This window comes from Schistocerca gregaria, chromosome 4 (assembly GCF_023897955.1).
Source record: "Schistocerca gregaria isolate iqSchGreg1 chromosome 4, iqSchGreg1.2, whole genome shotgun sequence".
In the NCBI taxonomy this organism is placed as follows: Eukaryota; Metazoa; Arthropoda; class Insecta; order Orthoptera; family Acrididae; genus Schistocerca; species Schistocerca gregaria.
The window spans coordinates 370,361,104-370,377,766 of record NC_064923.1 but is presented as its reverse complement, the minus strand read 5'-3'; the positions used below and the strand labels follow the sequence as shown (position 1 = coordinate 370,377,766).

Here is a 16,663-nt window from a genome sequence, read left to right as displayed (position 1 = left end):
TGTGTCACCTATTTTGAATTAATGTCCACTTCATCATTTACTGGTTGATATATTGCCAGAATACTTATGACTTTTAATCTAATTTATTAATCTCACGTAACAGTTTATTCTTAACAGTTCTAATTTAGATTCAGATGTTGCAGTTTCTTTATAAAAATATAGAAGGGGCTGTAGAGGGTCAAAGGATTCAATAAACTGCTCAAAAAAAGTTTTATGTTGGATACATTATATCAACCCCTGCGTTAAAGATTGCCTCAGCTGTCAGAAATAACAACTGATGAGTGTCACGAATTATGACTCTTAGGTATCCTGAAGCAAATGCAATAGATCTGTGTGCTGCCTGGGAGAGAATTGAACCCATACTGTTTGCAACCATTTTCACAGGATCAATTTGACCTCTAAGCACAACAAAACAGCAATACAGAGCCCCGAGTACTGTTGCATGAAGATGGGGTAGGAAACACTTGGAATAAAGCATAGATCAGTGTCATTGGGTTCTCTTCACCAACAATTTCTGGATTTGTCTAACACTTAATGTGTGTCACAGAAGAGTCCGTAGGCAGCCAGGTACCAATGCATGTTCCAAGCCTGCAACTCCATGGGTTCAGCAAGGAGGCGTGTCTTGGAGTGATGTTATCTATAGAAGCCAGATTCCTGTCATCACTGTTAAGTGTAATTTGAGGGCTATGCAGAATGGGAACATGATTCTCCAACCTGTTGTCTTGCCCAGCAGTCAACATTTCAGTGATAGGTTTACCTTTCAAGAGGATGATCCATAAGCATACCATGCCCACCTTGAATACATTTCTCCATCAGGCAATCAATGAAATGGAATGATGTGCAGTATTTGTTGGCATGAATCCAAGTAAACATACTTGGGACTTGGAACTAGCAGTGTGTTGTTGAACAACCCACTTCACCTCCTGGATAACATCAGAAGGGCGGCTGTCCTAAGTGTGGCTCTTGCTTGAGCAGTAATTTCTTGTCCAACTTGTGAACAGCGTGACATGGAGGATACAAGCATCTTACATTGCATGAGATGGAGAAATGCATTATTGAATGTTACGCTCAAGTAGATTTCGATTTTAAAGATGTGCATTTTTGAACAGACCTTTTACTTTGGTCATTGTTGTGTTTTCATCACAAATAAATTTAATTTTAGTTTCATTAGGTTTATTCTTTCATTTCCTACTCCCCTTGAGTCCAAGTACATACAGATTTGCAAGCACATAGGGAAAAATTTTTTTGAGTAGAATATTAAAAATATAAAAAGTTGAAATTCTACAGAGCTTTGGTATCCTTATGTAGTGACAAATCTTCTCTGAAATGTATATGCAATTATACCTGTGATTTTCCTCACAACACGAGTCCATAAAACTTCATAATAAATATCACAGGCCTTTCTGTATTTCAGCTACAAGTGTTTAAAAAGATTTTGTTATGCAACACTAATTGATTATTAAAAATAAAATTTTGTCTAATGTTACAGCAAAGTTTTCAAGTTTGTGTATTTTTGGGGCGTACCATTTCTTTTCTGTAACATTGTTTTAAATAGACGCAAAGTGTAAAAACTGAAACAGTGAACTGTGCATAAGATATATGAACTCAGAATAGCAGATGCAGATTCTTTGGAAAGTCATTCAACTAACTGCCAAGCGAAAACACATTTAAATAAGTAAATAATTTTTGCTTTCACAATGAAAACTTAACGGCTAAACATCAGTAGTATTCACAATTACAGAAATAAATTTAGTTCCAGAAGTACATAATGACTGAAGTATAATATAATTTTGAATAGTAGATAATATGAAGACCGCAGTATAATAATTCAGTGGGTAACAAAATCATGTTTAGCAAAAAACATTGAAGACTGAAAAAAGGCAAGCCATACTACTGAAATAGCCAGTAGTCTTTCACTCTGTGGCAGAGAGCAGTTTCAAAACTACTTGACAGGTCAAACTGTGTGCCAAATCAAATCCTGGAGACAGTTGCTTTTGTGTATCAGATCTCTTATGAACTGTGAGTGTATTTAGGTGTTCCTAAAGGCCCACATAATGATCACAATATTGAAATTTCAATTGTTTCGCTGAAATTTAGCTTTGGGCTTTCCTTTGACATGAACCAATGAGATATAAAAAGGAGGAAGTTCCTCTCCACCCCCTTTAACCCAGTTTTCAAAATGGGTGAAGGTCACGGTTAAAGCAGGCTCAGACATGGTAATTGGATGTCTCTATAGGCCCCCGGGCTCAGCAGCTGTTGTGGCTGAGCACCTGAAGAATAATTTGGAAAATATTTCGAGTAGATTTCCCCACCATGTTATAGTTCTGGGTGGAGATTTTAATTTGCTGAATATAGACTGGGAGACTCAGACGTTCATAACAGGCGGCAGGGAAAAAGAATCCAGTGAAATTTTTTTAAGTGCTTTATCTGAAAACTACTTTGAGCAGTTAAACAGAGAACCGACTCGTGGCAATAACATATTAGACCTTCTGGTGACAAACAGACCCGAACTATTTGAATCAGTTAATGCAGAACAGGGAATCAGCAATCATAAAGCGGTTACTGCGTCGATGATTTCAGCCGTAAACAGAAATATTAAAAAAGTTAGGAAGATTTTTCTGTTTTGCAAAAGTGACAAAAAGCAGATTTCAGAGTACTTGATGGCTCAACACAAAAGTTTTGTCTCAAGTACAGATAGTGTTGAGGATCAGTGGACAAAGTTCAAAACCATCCTACAATATGCTTTAGATGAGTATGTGCCAAGCAAGATCATGAGAAATGGAAAAGAGCCACCGTGGTACAACAACCGAGTTAGAAAACTGCTGCGGAAGCAAAGGGAACTTCATAACATACATAAACATAGCCGAAGCCTTGCAGACAAAAAAAATTACACTAAACGAAATGTAGTGTGAGGAGGGCTATGTGAGAGGCGTGCATTGAATTCGAAAGTAAAGTTCTATGTACTGACTTGGCAGAAAATCCTAAGAAATTTTAGTCCTATGTCAAAGCGGTAGGTGGATCAAAACAAAATGTCCAGACACTCTGAGACCAAAATGGTACTGAAACAGAGGATGACAGAGTAAAGGCCGAAATACTAAATGTCTTCTTCCAAAGCTGTTTCATATAGGAAGACTGCACTGTAGTTCCTTCTCTAGATTATCACACAGATGACAAAATGGTAGATATCGAAATAGACGACAGAGGGATAGAGAAACAATTAAAATCGCTCAAAAGAGGAAAGGCCGCTGGATCTGATGGGATACCAGTTCGATTTTACACAGAGTACGCGAAGGAACTTGCCCCTTCTTGCAGCGGTGTACCGTAGGTCTCTAGAAGAGCGAAGCGTTCCAAAGGGTTGGAAAAGGGCACAGGTCATCCCCGTTTTCAAGAAGGGATGTCGAACAGATGTGCAGAACTATAGAACTATATCTCTAACGTCGATCAGTTGTAGAATTTTGGTACACGTATTATGTTAGAGTATAATGACTTTTCTGGAGACTAGAAATCTACTCTGTAGGAATCAGCATGGGTTTCGAAAAAAACAGTTGTGTGAAACCCAGCTCGCGCTATTCGTCCACGAGACTCGGAGGGCCATAGACACGGGTTCACAGGTAGATGCCGTGTTTCTTGACTTCCGCAAGGCGTTTGACAGAGTTCCCCATAGTCGTTTAATGAACAAAGTAAGAGCATATGGACTATCAGACCAATTGTGTGATTGGATTGAGGAGTTCCTAGATAACAGAACGCAGCATGTCATTCTCAATGGAGAGAAGTCTTCAGAAGTAAGAGTGATTTCAGGTGTGCCGCAGGGGTGTGTCATGGGACTGTTGCTATTCACAATATACATAAATGACCTGGTGGATGACATCGGAAATTCACTGAGGCTTTTTGCTGATGATGCTGTGGTGTATCGAGAGGTTGCAACAATGAAAAATTGTACTGAAATGCAGGAGGATCTGCAGCGAATTGACGCATGGTGCACGGAATGGCAATTGAATCTCAATGTAGCGAAGTGTAATGTGATGCGAATACATAGAAAGATAGGTCCCTTATCATTTAGCTACAAAATAGCAGGTCAGCAACTGGAAGCAGTTAATTCCATAAATTATCTGGGAGTACGCATTAGGAGTGATTTAAAATGGAATGATCATATAAAGTTGATCGTCGGTAATGCAGATGCCAGACTGAGATTCATTGGAAGAATCCTAAGGAAATGCAATCCGCAAACAAAGAAAGTAGGTTACAGTACGCTTGTTTGCCCACTGCTTGAATACTGCTCAACAGTGTGGGATCCGTACCAGATAGGGTTGATAGAAGAGATAGAGATGATCCAACGGAGAGCAGCGCGCTTCGTTACAGGATCATTTAGTAATCGCGAAAGCGTTACGGAGATGATAGATAAACTCCAGTGGAAGACTGCAGGAGAGACGCTCAGTAGCTCAGTACGGGCTTTTGTTAAAGTTTCGAGAACATACCTTCACCGAAGAGTCAAGCAGTATATTGCTCCCTCCTACGTATATCTCGCGAAGAGACCATGAGGATAAAATCAGAGAGATTAGAGCCCACACAGAAGCATACCGACAATCCTTCTTTCCACGAACAATACGAGACTGGAATAGAAGGGAGAACCGATAGAGGTACTCAAGGTACCCTCTGCAACACACCGTTGTCAGGTGGCTTGCGGAGTATAGATGTAGATGTAGATGTAGATGTAGATCAAAGATGTTGCTCAATCAAATCAAATTTTTATAATCACATAACATACTTCAGTCAAAAATTGATGTGGTGCACTTGTCTTCTGGAGAATCATTTGGTAACAGATATGTCTGACAATGTTATAATAGCTGTGGCGTTACTTCTTCTGGCTTATACAATTTTTGCATGGTTGTCATTCCAGAAATGTACACTGTAGTAGCGTTCACTTTTCAGGTTTTTCCCATGTCTCTTTCAGTATTTTTTAGATTTTACTCCTCATTTTTTTAAATATAAATTTCATGCTCATATAATATAGAGTTTTTTCACATAGTTCGTCTCGTGTAACTTGCTCTGTCTAGTCTGATACACAAGCAAGGAACATATTTATGGACATTAGATTTAGCTAATAATAATAAAATAATTAAAAAAATCAATCTAATGACTGAAACTTATGTATAATATACAGTATTTTTACTGATGCACCAAGGAATTGTTGAAATCTGTTCTTTAAATGTGTAGTTCCAAGTTCTTAGTAGTTTGCATATTGCAAATTAAAATATGTTTTCCTTCTTATTTTTAAGATGTTAAAATACATACAGGAATAGAAAAATGAAACATACTTGCTGCAAATATTATAAAGAAACATTTATTCAAATATCATCCAAATTATCTACAAAAAAAGTTATAGAAATAATTGTATCAAACCAAAATCATTGTTTTCTCCTTCACAAAGCTCTGATTTGTGACTTTAAATTTTAGTTGCCTTATTTATTATGTTCTCAGTATTCAAGTGAGTCAGACATTTTGGAGAAAAAGTGAACAAATTATTGACACCTGCTATAAATACATTGGAAATGTGCTGCAGTGTTTTAAAATGTGGACTTATTTGTTTCACAGTCTAATAATCTCTCCTGTAAATTCAATTAATTGTTATCCCAAAGATTTTCTTGAAAAATTGTTACTAGTCAAATTGTGGCAATTAATAACAACACATTTAAGTACCAAAGACATAAGAACATGTGAAGGTAAACTGTGGATAAAATGACTATAAAGTTCACTGACACGTAAGATTTCTCCCATCTCTCAGTTCTTGACAAAGATCTTAATTGTGCTCCAGCATAGTTATCCACACATTTAGCTGACGAAATAGTGCCACTTGGTGCCAACAGATGGCAGAGAAGTACAGTGTTACTCGTAAAACTGAATGTGGTGAATTTTATTATTGGATTATTGCCAGCACTAAAGTGTAAGGTATGCGAGAGTGAAATCGTCTTCCTAGGTTAAGGGATCAATGTGACATCTCTTGCTTTTAAGTCTTTTTACCACCATCTTTTACTTATAACATGCTATTAAATGGGCAAAAATAGAAAAAATAGTTTCTGCTTCACAGTTAAAGAAATATTCTTTGAAATACCAAAAGTTAGCATCTTATTGCAAATGATTTATTAACACATTATTGAGTCAATATGTTGAAGATGTAGTGAATTTGTGCCTTGACTGCTGATGCTTCTTGAGCATATTACCAAAATGTCAAGTATCCTTCCTGTCATTACCTAGTAATAACACTACATAAGTGTGAGATGACAACACAGCTTAGCAGACATTTAAATTTAAAATTTCTTCCCATTCCAGTCATCAATACCTTTGGTGTTCTGGAACACTCATAGGAAGTTTGCATAAGTCCAAGGTAATTTGTATCTGCCTGATCAGACATTTCTGATTAAAGCCAGAAATCTTGGACTTCATTATTTGTTTGTTTAATGTTGTTGTATTTCAAATAGTTAGTTGACAGTAGGCATATGTTTTAGGCCGAAATGACGTAGCAGCCCTAAAAGAAACAAACAAGCAGCGAGCAGATCGCTTGCCACGATATGAGGAGCGTGTCTGCCGTTTGCTGCAGTTTGTTGCCAACTTATCTGAAGATGTTGAAGAAAGGCGTCAGTCCTTGCAGAAAATCCAAGATGAGCTGAAGCACGTTATAAGATCAAGCATACAGCAACTTGTGCAGTACATCTTCCCCATAGCACAAGTTCCATCAGCTCAGAGGTAACAGCTCATCAACAGAGGCAGCAATCAAAAAGCAATTACAGCATTAACTTCATTTAATTGTAACCTGCATTGTGTTTGACTTTTTACAATGTTAAAAGAAAATTAATTTTATAGGTGGCTCTTAATATCCATAGGCACAAGGATTATCATATTTTTCTAGGCCTCTATCCTTGAATTTAACATATTTTACAGTTCAGCTAGTACCATTTAATGTGCTTTCAATAAAATGGTGTGCTTTCTAAAGCAGTATATACCTTTCACAGTTTCAGTAGAGTGCCCATAACATTTTTTCAATTCATTCATGTCACACAAGTGAAATGTAATAATTAGAATATGCCATTCACAAGCATTTGTAGAAAGGAAGAATCCAGGTATAAGAATTACAGGTGTAAGGGCAGCAAATTGAGGAAAATCATGCAAAAAATTGAGCTTTCAAAAGCCCATTTTTAAAATGTTGTTGTAGTAAGGGGCTGAAATGTTCAAATTATTATTTCTTTCATTGGCCGTAAAGCAATATATATTATTGATGTTATTTAATGCTATAAAGAAAGAAAATGTTCCGAATTTCAGTGTAGTAGCCCATTATATTACTAATGGCAGTATTCACAAAAATATTTCATCCCATTACTTTTAACATTGCAAAGTGATTATTAAATTTCACTGTGGATGTAGACAACAATCTTCTAATTCAGTGCCAATCATTTCTGTAGTGAGGAAGACAATGAAACACAAGATACTGTTAGTGCCTTGGCTGAAGCAACTCGCACTGCTTATGTTAAAGGCAAATGGGTATTTACCGACAGTTCTGGGGAGCTACACCATTGTATAGTAGCCCCATCACTTCCTGGGTCTGGAGATTATTCTGCTTATAATGCTTGGGGTAAGTAAACAGTCAGTTTGTGGCAGTTTAAAAGTAAAACCATAGATGTTGTTTAGAGATAAAACACCAACCCTAGTGTGTTGTGTAATAGTGTTTCCTTTAATGGCTCAGAAACTTGCATGTTTATAAAGTGTTAGGACCATTTGCACAAAATTCTAGAACACACAAATTGTTTATTTTCCATTAATTGTGTTTTTTAAACTCCTAAAATGAAGGAACAGTACAACCTTCATCATTTGACAATGAAATGAAACACATTCTTAGGTGATGTGATATTCTCTTGACTCTTGATTGGTATTACATTTGTTAAAGTAATGCTTTTAATTTACCTAAACTGCATTTTAATAATCAAATTAGTTTATTGTAATTGCAGTTTCATGATCAAAGGGCGAGGAAAAAATTTCCAAAATTTATGCTGTAAATTTGATAACATACAGTTAAGACATGGACAAGTTAGATCAAGTAGGTACAATACATCAGCAGAACAAAAGTAATTTCCTTTGCATATATAGATCCCTTTTCAGAAATTTGGGCCATCTACAATAAATTTCATTACTTCATTTCATTTTATGGAGGACAAATATTTGCAGGGAACAGAGACACTATGAATTTTCAGTGGAACAGTGGTGCACTACTTAGCAGGCAGATAGATGAGTACTAGCTTTTCTCCACTCATTGGTAAATGACATAGTGTAGATCTACATATAGAAGGAGGCTCCACAAATTAAATGTACATGTTTCATGAAGCATTCGATCCTACCAGAAAATCTGTTGTTACTTCTGCTTATTTGTACACATGTGCCACTATTAGATAAAGTTGTATACTATTTCTGGTATAAATATCAGTAGCTCCTTTTAATGGCCGGCCGGTGTGGCCACGTGGTTATAGGTGCTTCAGTCTGGAACCGCGTGACCGCTGCGGTCGCAGGTTCGAATCCTACCTCGGGCATGGACGTGTGTGATGTCCTTAGGTTAGTTAGGTTTAAGTAGTTCTAAGTTATAGAGGGCTAATGACCACAGATTTTAAGTCCCATAGTGCTCAGAGCCATTTGAACCACTTTTTTTCTTTTTAATGACAATACTATGAAAAGGATGGATTGCTACTCACCATATAGCAGATATGTTGAGTCACAGACAGGCACAACAGGACGACTAGTAAACATGTAAGCATTTGACCAGAAGATGACCCCCCCGCCCCCCTCTCTCTCTCTCTCTCTCACACACAAACCACTAGTTGCATTATTTTTCTAATGTTGTTTCACTAAAATTAACTGTTGAGATTCTGAATAGCATAAATCTTTCGTGAACAAGAATAAATGTGTAAATTTTAATACTTTTATGGTGAATTGAATGTTCAAACAAATTTTGGGCTTGCAGCTGGTCATAGATTAATTCATTGCATGGTGTTTTGCCTGAGCACTTGCCAGTCATCTTCACATGAGCTATTAAAGACTGATGAAGACCTGCTCCTTTCCATCCTGTACAGCGCGCTGCGAGTATGCTGCAAATGCATCAAATTTGAAGTTACCAGACAGACCACTCGTCACATCAGCAACGCCCTCGCCTGTAGAACCACGGAACTCAGCTGTCCTCTGTGTTACTGCTCGTTGTGTCCATTGGTGCACTCTGTCTTCTTCAGTAGAAACAAATTGTGGAGATGATGGAATTCCACACACTGTCCAACTGGTAGCAGCTATCACGGATTATCAAATTTTTTGCCAGGCATATTTCCCCCGATTCTTTAATAAGGGAGTCCCAAAAAGATGTAGCTGTGGTTAGAATCAAAGTTCTATCATAATTTATTGACTGTCCAATGGGAATACAGTGTTTGACATAGGCAGCCCTCATGTCTCCCTTGGTGGCCAACCTTTTTATGGAGGATTTTGATCCTTTCACCATGGAAATAAAAAAAGATGGCTGTTTACCTTTTAGGATGTTTTGGTTAGACGAAAGAATGATGATAGTTCACTGGGGCATTCAGTTCATTGTAAGCCCACTCATACCAATTTGTATTTGCGAGTGTCACCCATCACAAACTATGAGCATTTTTAAAACACACGTATGCAGAGCTCACACTGTCTCAGATATAAGTAGTTTACCTAAAGAGCTCACCCACCTAAAGACAGTATCTAGAAAGAAGGGATTCCCCCCCCCCCCCCCCCCTCTCCCCAGCACATTAACAGGGCACTGTCAGTTAAAATCAAGTATCAGGAAGTGGTTAAAGAGGAGAACACACTGGCAAAATCCATATCATTTCTTTCTTTTAGGGGCAATATTTCATTTAAAATAGCAAGAATCCTTGATGTTCCACTTGCCTTTAGCAACCAAGTAAGTCCGCTATTGCCAAACACTGTATTTTGACTGGACATTCAACTGGGTATGATAGAACCGAGATACTGACCACAGCTACGTCTTTTTGGGACTCCATTATTAAAGAATCCTTATAAATACGGTTGGCGGAAAATCTGAGGAACCATGTTAGTGGCTACCAGTTGCACAGAGCAGGGAACCCTGTCATCTGCATGATTTGTTCTAGTTGAAGACGGCAGAGTGCACCAACAGCTGTGGCAAGCACTAACACAGAGGATAGTGGAGTTTCAAGGTTCCACCAGCGAGGGCACTGCCACTAGAAGTCTGGTCCATCTTTCAACTTGAATTTTGACGCATGTGTAGAATACTCGCAGCCTGCTATATAGGGTGCAATGGAGCAAGTCTTCATCAGTCTTTGATGGTTCACAGGTGCCCAGTCAAAATATCGTGCAATGTAGTAATCGATGACTGGCTGCAAGCCTGAAATTTGTTTGAACAAAAATGCAAATAATCAGTATATGTGCTTAAGAACTTTTCATGGTACGTTTTTGATCCTCCTGAAAGAGCGCTCGGAACGACTGTCTTTGTCTCAAGTCTCGCTGCTTGGAGTCTTATAATGCCCCATTTAGGGAATGGGAATTCTCCCAGTGCCCTCGCCCTTTGTCTCGTCATGGCTCCTGGTCCCGATTGGATACATAACCAAATGCTCCAACACTTATTGGTGGCTGGCCACTGTCGTATACTGATCCTTTCCAACCATCTGTGGAGTGAGGGGGGTATTTCCTACCCAGTGGCAGGAAAGCATTGTTATTCCGGTGTTGAAGCATGGGAAGCCACTTCTTCAGTTGGCTACCTATCGTCCAATTAGATTTACCAACACCCTCTGCAAGCTCCTTGAACGCCTGTTGAGTCGGCAGCTGTTGTGGATTCTTGAATCCCATGATCTTTTGTCATTGTCTCAAAGTGGTTTTCGCTGTGACCGCTCTACGGTGAATAACTTAGTCCACCTGAAGTCTGCTATTCAGTCGTCTTTTGCCCATCGGCAAAACCTCATTGCAGTCTTCTTTGACATGCATAAAGCCTACGACACCACCTGGCACCACCACATCCTCACCACCCTTCACAAATGGGGCCTTCATGGCACTCTGCCTTTTTTTATCCGTAACTTTCTTTCTTGTCACTCTTTCCGGGTCCAAGTTGGTTTCTTCTACAGCACTTCCCATTGGCAAGGAAATGCGGTTCCACAGGGTTCTGTGCTGAGCATTCCTCTCTTTCTCATCACCATTATTGGACTGGTGGCAGCTGTTGGGCCAAGTGTCCCCCTCTTTGTATGCTGATGATTTTTGTATCTGTCGTTTCCTCTGTCATGGGCACTGCAGAACGCCGTCTACGGAGGGCAATTTACTGGGCGCAATTTTTGGCTCTCTCCCATCACTTTCAGTTTTCGGTGGCCAAGTCTTGTCATTCATTTTTGATGTCGCCTTACAATCCATCCCCATCCGGACCTGTTCCTCGATGGCCAATCCCTCGAGGTAGTGGACACCCATCACATCTTGGGTCTGGTCTTTGATGCCTGGTTGACATGCTCCCTCATCTTCGCCAGCTGAAGAGGATGTGCTGGTTACATCACAATGTTCGTAGATGTCTGTGCAATACCACCTGGGGTGCAGACCGCTCTGTTCTCCTACTATTGTACAAAGCGCTGGTCCAGTCTCATTTAGACTAGGGGAGTCCAGTCTATGGTTCTGTGTCACCTTCAACATTGCAGATACTAGACCCCATCCACCAATGTGGGGTACGACTTGCGACTAGTGCCTTCCGGACTAGCCTCGTAATTAGTCTTCTTGCAGAGGAGGGGATTCCACCACTGCGAGTTTTGCGCCAACCACAGCTGATATCTTATGCGTTTCGCATTTGTTGCACCCCATAGCACCCTAATTATGGTCTCCTTTGTCCATACATGGAGATTAACCTTCCGCAGTGGCAGCCACGATGTGGGATTTCTGTGGCTGCCTGCACTCAGTCGCTCTTTTCTGAGCTCGAGCACCCCTTTACCACCTCTTTTCTCCACTCACGCAGGTACCCCTCCGTTGTGTGTCTCTTGGCCTCAGCTCTTGTTTTCATCTCTCCACCAGTTCAAAGGATTCTGTCCCTCCGGAGGCCCTTCGCCACCAATTCTACTGTCTCCTCAGTTCAATCCAGGGTTCAGAAGTGATTTATACTGATAGCTCCATGGTTGCTGCTCACACTGGTTATGCTTACACCCATGCAAGACACATGGAATTTTGCTCCTTGCCTGATGGCTGTCGTGTTCTTACTGCAGAATTGGTAGCCATCTTGTGCGCACTTGATCATGTCCGCTTCTACTCAGGACTGTCCTTCGCTATCTGTAGTGACTCCTTGAGCAGTTAGCAAGCTATCGGCCAATGCTTCCCTGGCCACCCGTTGGTCATAGCTATCCAGGACTCCCGTTCTCTCCTTGATCAACATGGATGCTCAGTGGTTTTCATTTGGACCCTCGCCTATGTTGGGATCCCTGACAATGAACTTGCTGATCGACTGGCTAAATCGGCTACAACGGGCCATCTCTTGCTATTGACATTCCAGAAATAGACCTTTGCTTGGCATTACATTGGAATGCAGAATGGCACACTCTTTCTTCACCAAACAAGCTCAGGGTGATCAAGGATTTTACAACTATGTGGCGGTCCTCCTTATGGGCTCCTCGTAAAGCCTCTTTCGTCCTTTTGCCAGCTCCACATCAGCCATACTTGGCTGTCTCACAGTTATCTCCTCCGTTGTGAGGATCCCCCTCTCTGTCATTGTAGATCAATGTTGACTGTGTTTCACCTCTTACTGGACTGTCACGACTTAGCCGCCCTGTGACGGACTTTCAGCTTCCCTGACTCGCTACACCAGGCGTTAGCTGACAGAGCCTCAGCGGCTGATCTAGTTTTACGATTTCTTTGTGATGGAGGTTTTTATTGCTTTAGTTAAGGGTGGAACCTCTAACCTTATTGGTGGGTGGAGGGGGTGGCAGTGGCAGGCTGTCTTGCTCCCCCCGTTTGCCCCGATATGACCGGCTTCGACTGGGCTTGGTGGTGGTTCACCCCCACCTACTGTCTTCCCACTCCTTTCTTTATGGGGTCTGTTTTATCTTCAGTGTCTTATCTTGGCTACCTGTGCTTCTTCCTTCACACCCCTCTCATTAGTCACTTTTTTACCCTCCTCTCTTCTTCCGCCTTCTTCCTTCTTCTCTATCAATAATTTGTAATTTTATGGCCATTGTAGTTCCCTCTTATAGTGTGGGGTTTTATCAGTTTTAGTTATTCCAAGGTCAGAGGGACTGATGACTGCACAGTTTGGCCCCTTCTCCAATCCAACCAACCAATAAAGTGTTGGAAGTTGATCTGGCATTTCAGTTAATTCACTTATTAATCAAAGCAATCAGATTAATTATGTGATTGCTTTACTTGATAAAATAATTTCTACTTCAGTTATACGCTTATCTAGTATCTCCTGCAACTGACCTGTCCATGATATTTCCCCACCAGAGTACTAGGTCGCAGTGCTGGTTCTTGAAGCCTAGCCTACTTGCCACAAGCAAAATCAGCATCACTGTAAATGCTTAAATAATCTTCTCTAACACAAATAGTATCATAATTTAATGTGCCTTTCAAATAACAGAAAATGTGCTTCACTTTATTCCAGTTCTCAGTAATTGGTTTTTCATAGCTCAAGCCGTTTTATTCACCTGAAAAGTTATGCCTGAACAATTAACTACACAAAACATCCAATTGGTTAGCTATAGGGGCAGAAGACAAAACTGCTTCATTTTGAGCATGTACTGGATTTAGTCAATCTTCTTTGTAATGTGTTTGTTCATTTTGAATGGCCTTCTATGATAACTTGATGCAAAAGCATGAATGTCACCAACACCATTACCTCTAAGAATGATTTATTCACAACATACTGCAGACTATTCAGCAGCAAAATAAATAACTGAGGGGGGGGGGGGGGATTCTTTATATATAAAAAAAATCAAGAATATTTCAAAACAGTGAAATCTCAGACATTTTGTGTTTTATTATAACAAAATGTAGTATGTCAATTGTATATTGAAATTATGTTGCTTATTCTGTTTTTTGTATGTTATAGTTGCTGCAAACAGGGATGGTGTTCCTAGTGGTAACAGTGATGTTGACCACAATGCAGCATACAACATTAGTGCTGCCCTTACATACACAACCCAGTTGATCAATGTATTGGCATTTTATTTGGATGTATGGTTGCCAGCAAAATTGAGTTACAGGTAAAAAGTACTTTCACTACTTCACTGGGGTTGCAGCACCTCTTTTGTCTTAATCCAGAAGACATTACATAAGCTTATGATTGACGTGGAACAACCATATGTTTGATTTATTTGTTTGTTTGGTTACGTGAATGAGATTTATGGGAAGTAATATTTGTAAACAATACCAGGTACATGATTTGTATTATCCAAATCATTTTTTTTTTTTTTTTTTTTTTTTTTTTTTTTTTTTTTTTGTAAAAATTACAATGACAAGGAAATTGTTTGGAGCATATTATATTGTTTCATAATAGCCGTTTCTCAAAGTCACCTTTTAGACAACTTCTGAGAAATATGTAGTGTAGATCTTAAGACACAGTGCATTGTGTCTGTCATTTCTAAATGGACCATCAAAAAATATTTTAATGTTAGTTCAAAAACTCCTGAAACTATTAGACTCATGCAGAAGCGATTTTGTTATCCTTTTTCATGCCTGTCTTTGAATGGACCAGGAATATGTTGTTAACTTTGGGGAAATAATTACTTTTGGAATTTGTATATAGGTTCAGCCCTGAATTATGTTTGGGTTTTGCAAGTCATTGTGCTGTCTGTTTTCCGTGGGAGCATTAATGAATCATTTCAGTTTCGGATTTAATATTCAGTTGTTTGTTCTATTTTTCAAAGTATCACATTATTGAATCCGTACATTTCATACAGAGGGAAAATTTCGGAAATCTGTGTGTGTGTGTGTTTCTCTCTCTCTCTCTCTCTCTCTCTCTCTCTCTCTCTCTCTTTTTAAAGCTATTGTTGTTATTGTTTACATCTGTGTGTGTGTGTGTGTGTGTGTGTGTGTGTGTGTGTGTGTGTGTGTGTGTGTGTGTGTGTTTCTCTCTCTCTCTCTCTCTCTCTCTTTAAAGCTATTGTTGTTATTGTTTACATTTGTGAAATAATGAAATTTTTTTGTTGCCCACGAGCTGATCTTCAGTGGGAATCACATGTGATATTTAAAGTAATAGAAGGGGTGGAAACAATTAAGAATGAAGGCTTTTTTTTACTGTTAGGGCTGGGGTTCACATGAGAGTTTCTTCCTCTCCCACAATTTCATGCTCTCAGATAGTACTCGGAAAATTGTTTGCACTAGGAGGAAATTTTTGCAGGTAGTTGCTGTCTGATATTCACTTGTGAGTACTTTCTGTAAGTTTCTGATAGTCTTGCAAGCACAGATGTTGGAAATGTTTACACATAGCAGGTTGAGAGTGTTTGACCAAGCCAAAGATCACTTTCCACCCCCCAGGGGGCCAACAGCTCTTTTGTGGGTAAGTGTGGGGCACACACAGGTCCCTGAGCTATTTTAGCCTTTCTTCTTTTCTGGGCTGCTTTACCTTCCCCTTCCTACTCCCTACTGTCCTTATTCCTTTCCCTTTGCTCCTTCCTTTCCCTTTGCTCCTTTCTTGGTGTTCTTATTTATGTTGGCCCAGCTATCCTCCTGACTGCGTTTCAGCTTGCATTTTTGGTTTGTTTGCTTTTTTCCTCTTTTGCAGCTTTCCTTTTTTGGTCCCCTTAGGGGTTTGACCCCATCTCCAAATTTCACATCTGAGTGTGAGCCAGATGGGGAAGAACTCCCTCCCTAGTGTCCTCGGCATGGGTTCCTCTTCCTTTTCCTCCTAGCCCTCCCTCCTCACCATAGAGAGATACGTTCTGTGGGGGCTTGGTAACCAGCTACAATGGGGCGGCCAGGATGTTTGGGTTTGTGAATTTTAGGAAGTAGGTAGAAGGTAGCAGTGTGAGGTGTCGGTGGGGTCAGGAGTTTGATGGAGTCAGATGAAAGGTTTTGTAGGGGGCCTAAGGTTCTGAGGATTCCTTGAAGCTACGCCTGGACATCAGGAATGGGATTACCTTGGCAAACTTTGTATGTAGAGTTGTCTTAAAGCTGACGCAGTCCCTCAGCCACATACTCCCGACAATCAAGTACCACGGTCGTGGAACCCTTGTCAGCCGGAAGAATTATGATGGATCAGTCAGCTTTCAGATCATGGATAGCCTGGGCTTCGGCTGTGGTGATGTTGGGAGTAGGAATAAGGTTTTTCAAGAAAGATTGAGAGGCAAGGCTGGAAGTGAGAAATTCCTGGAAGGTTTGGAGAGGGTGATTTTGAGGAAGAGGAGGTGGGTCCCGCTGTGATGGAGGACAGATAAAATGTATGGTAATTACGGATAAATTAAAATTACATTTTATCCTGCCTAATTATAATAATACATAATTTACTTCCAAACCATAACCTAAAAACTTTAACGCTTTCAACATTACCGCTGCTATAAAATCCACTGTTCCAAGTTTACAAACATTTCGTGTAAACTCGTGAATACTATTTCACAGCTTCAGTTCCTTTCGCCCATTAAACAACCATCTCAGCTATTTCCAATAACTTTCGTTTTATTTC

At 39.8% G+C, this 16,663-nt stretch overlaps 1 protein-coding gene across 4 annotated transcripts in view; it reads left to right on the top strand.

Annotated features, from left to right (window-relative positions):
• The window catches only part of LOC126365869 (beclin 1-associated autophagy-related key regulator), a 414,889-nt gene that overhangs the window by 24,936 nt on the left and 373,290 nt on the right, over nucleotides 1-16,663 (top strand). For all 4 annotated transcript variants that reach the window (XM_050008555.1, XM_050008556.1, XM_050008557.1 and 1 more), the window contains exons 4-6: nucleotides 6,504-6,741; nucleotides 7,455-7,624; nucleotides 14,093-14,246. In XM_050008555.1, coding sequence (XP_049864512.1) covers nucleotides 6,504-6,741; nucleotides 7,455-7,624; nucleotides 14,093-14,246 — 562 coding nt within the window. The remainder of the gene's footprint in view (nucleotides 1-6,503; nucleotides 6,742-7,454; nucleotides 7,625-14,092; nucleotides 14,247-16,663) is intronic.